This window comes from Paroedura picta, chromosome 7 (assembly GCF_049243985.1).
Source record: "Paroedura picta isolate Pp20150507F chromosome 7, Ppicta_v3.0, whole genome shotgun sequence".
NCBI lineage: Eukaryota > Metazoa > Chordata > Lepidosauria > Squamata > Gekkonidae > Paroedura > Paroedura picta.
Window position 1 is genome coordinate 113,688,273 of NC_135375.1, and position 3,651 is coordinate 113,691,923.

Genomic DNA, 3,651 nt, shown 5'->3' on the forward strand with positions numbered 1-3,651 from the left:
ACCCTCCCATGAGGCTAAGGGCTGTTTACACAAAACGTAAGGGTAATGCAGCACAATTCATAACATCATCTGGGCAGTATATATAAATATAATTAAATAAATAATAGTGGGCAACAGGTATTGTAACATTTCACATAATAACAATGACTTTCTAGCCATGATCCTGTAGGTTGATTAGTTTGGGTTCAGATTAGGAGGGGGTTGCCTGGGGGCCCAGCGGATGTTGGCCGCCCCTTGAATTATCCAGTTGCACCCTCTCCCCCTCGAGAGGAAGGTTCAGCTCAGCATGTTCCCAGACCTTGTTTGGTCCTCTCAGCTGTAACAGCCTCCTCCCCTCTCATCCCTCCAGGTTTCCTCTCCCAGCTCGTGTACGACCGGCCACTGGTGGAGTGCATCCGTGCTGGACACTACGCCGCCAGCGTGATCATCAAGCGTTCCGGCTGCACCTTCCCAGAGAAGCCCGACTTCCACTGATATTGGGCCCCACGAGGGATCCTTCTGCCTGCTCTCCTCCTCCCCAGCTCCCTAGCATCGAGGCTTCTGTACTTCTCTTCGGGTTTATCTCTCTTCTGACAGCCCTTCTCTTCTCCCTGGCCCAACAGGGACTTGCATGTGTTAAGTTAGAGGTCCCACCACCCAGTAAGGCTCTGTTCAGCCCTCTTCATCCTAGCACCAATCTCAGAAGTCGTGCAATATAAAACTACCCCAGTCCTGACCTAGCAATGCTTCCAATAGTATATTCAGTTCTGCTTGCATAATCCAGGTGAGAAATAATTATGTTCAATTGGTATTAAATTGGCTTGTCAGAAGTTACACTAGTTTGGAAACTGATAACATTTTGGGGGAGGATTTGTATCTGGTCCATGTCCCCCCAGCCCCACCCACATTGGGCTCAACCCTCCTGCCACTGCCATAAATAGGAATTTGCCTATGAGGCCCGTCGGAGATGTTGTGGCCGGAAGCCATTGTATTGGCTTTATGAAATGTGGCATCAGGCAGGTCTCTCCTGTGTGCATCAGCCAGACAGGGCTCTCTGCTTCTGCTGGGCAGATCTCGGGTATTTGGGGGTTACAAACAGTGCTCAGAATAGGAAACTTTCTCTGGTCTCGGAGGATCTGAGGGTTGCATCTCAAAGGGTAGACACTTGAGAAAACGAAGTACAGAAGTAATCATGCAGGCGATCTCAACGGGATAAGCCAAAATGGAATCTTTTGACTTCAACGCACAGTTTTAAGACATCAGAGTACATTGTATAAGTGAGAAAATCTTCTGGATTTTATTTGTATTACAGTATTCAAGGGAGGTGTTCTGAAAATGCCGTACATTTACTTTACTATGTAATTTGATATACTGATAAATAAAACAATTGTGATACAGGAGTTTCTGGCTCTTCCTTTGTGTGGCTTTCCCCTTGAGAGGCAAGAGGTCAGTGGGCAACAGTAGGAAGCACTGAGGGCAGCTGGACTAGATCTGCAAGACGGTTTGACCTCACTATGCTGGAAGAAGACTCACCTTCGCCTTCGTATGGGTCCGCCAGCTGATTTCTGTCAGTGGTCCTCAGCCTTTTTGGCATGGGGACTAACAAGTTCAAATTTACTTTGTATAGTGACCCGTCCGGGACTGACCCAAGATATTTTTGTGCCAAAGACAATCAATCAGTTCCAGTATTCCATTTCCTAGAGTGCCCAATCAGATTTTTTGAGGCGCCAACAAACATTCCACAAAAGATGGAGCCGCCCCCACTTATGGACCCCCAGCAAGAGGGGCTCCTCTCTCCCTCCTCCTCCACCAGCTGGGCCAGAGCGCAAAGAGGTCTTGTGGTGGGGAGGGGCTGGATAGAGTCGATATCCACTTTCAGAGGCTTCACATCTTAATTTTGGGGCTAATTCACAGGTTACAAAACACAGGAGTAATTCGTTGTGGGTGTTGTAGCTCCCTGGGTGATATCAGACCAACCAATCTCTCCAGTTCCACGAATGCTTTTGCTGGCATGAACTGATGCGCATTAAGCAAGTCCACGTGCACTTACTTTCTCTTTGCCCAATGGATTCACCACCTTTGAATAATAATAAGGAGGCCTTGGGGGTAGGACTGCCAACCTCCAGGTGGGGCCTGGAGACCTCCTGGAATTATAACTCATCTCTAGACTTCAGGGATTGGTTCCTCTGGAGAAAATAGATGCTTTGGAGGGGGGACTCTGGCATTCTACTCCACTGAGGTCCCCCCCTTTCCTGAAACTATACCTTCTCCAAGCCCCACCCCAAAATCTCCAGGAATTTTGCAACCTGGAGCTGGCCACCATTTTTTCAGGGCAGTGAAGCTCCCCACCATCCTACTCAGCAAGCCTCTTGGACTAACATTTTGGTGCGGAGTGAGAGCATCTCTGGCTTATTTTTCTGAGCTCCTTGGGTGTGGGATGGGCACAGAGCTTTGGGGCAGGGGCATTATAAAGCGAGAGTACACTCAGAAACCCCACAGTTGCCTGGGAGCAGGGAATGCGTTCAAGGTTTGGCACGGCTTGTGCCAGATGTCCGGCTCAGCCAGGGTGCTGCTGGAAAGGACTCACCCTGCAGAAGACCAAGGAGTCTAGTGATCATGGGGCCAGGGAGCAGGGAATGCGTTCAAGGTTTGGCAGGGCTTGTGCCAGATGTCCGGCTCAGCCAGGGTGCTGCTGGAAAGGACTTGCCCTGCAGAAGACCAAGGAGTCTAGTGATCATGGGGCCAGCTGGTGTTTAAATATAGCTCCTGTGTAGTGAACTCTCAAGAGGCTTATTGGAAGGGAGGGTAGCTCCTCTCTCACCGGCAGGATTTCCAAGGTGTTGGAGATTATACCATCCATTAGCCTGCACAAAAGATCAAAGGGACTGGAGGCTCTTAATTTGGAGCACTGATCCTTGCTCTCGAGTGTCATGCTGTTTAAATTAAGAACAAATGTGTGGCCCACAAAGGGCTTTCCAGGGTTGTTTGATTCCAGAGTTTCCTCCCAGAGCTATCACACGACTTGAAGATTTCTCAGGATCCTCGTGCCTGTTGTGAGCACTTCCACACTCCCAGCGGCTTCTGTGCTCCCAGTGGCTTCTTTGCCCCACATGCAGGGGATCCCCTGCAAAGGATGGGTCCTTGAGAAATGGGCTTAGTCAATTTGGAGCCCCTAAGTGGTGGCTGTAGCCAGCCTTGCTTCAGGCTTGTCTTCTCTGCTGAGGACCTTTCTTTCGTAAGAGCTGGGGGTGTGGTTCCCTTTGCCCACAGCAAGTTAGAAACAGACAGGATAAGGAGGATGAACTTTGGCGGGCAAAACACTGAAGCCTTTTTCTCTGCCCCAGAGAGAGTGAACATCATATGGGATATGTGGAAGACAGGCGCCTGGGAATACTTCAGCACAGCAGCAGCTGGGAAAGCCACGCTCTGTGCGGGCTGCCCTGCCCTGCCCTGCCCTTCACTGGCTGCCCCTACCAGAGCCTCTACACCAGGGGTAGTCAAACTGCGGCCCTCCAGATGTCCATGGACTACAATTCCCAGGAGCCCTTGCCAGCATTCGCTGGCGAATGCTGGCAAGGGCTCCTGGGAATTGTAGTCCATGGACATCTGGAGGGCCGCAGTTTGACTACCCCTGCTCTACACTCAAGCACAGATGAAAAGCAGTAGACCTTG

General features: G+C 50.3%; 1 protein-coding gene across 3 annotated transcripts in view; it reads left to right on the forward strand.

Moving 5' to 3' along the window:
* ADK (adenosine kinase) overlaps window positions 1–1,379 on the forward strand; it is a 295,465-nt gene extending 294,086 nt beyond the window's left edge. For all 3 annotated transcript variants that reach the window (XM_077345987.1, XM_077345988.1, XM_077345986.1), the window contains one exon: window positions 350–1,379. In XM_077345987.1, the coding sequence (XP_077202102.1) occupies window positions 350–474 (125 nt within the window). In that variant the 3' untranslated portion in view covers window positions 475–1,379. The remainder of the gene's footprint in view (window positions 1–349) is intronic.
* The last annotated feature ends 2,272 nt before the right edge of the window (window positions 1,380–3,651 follow it).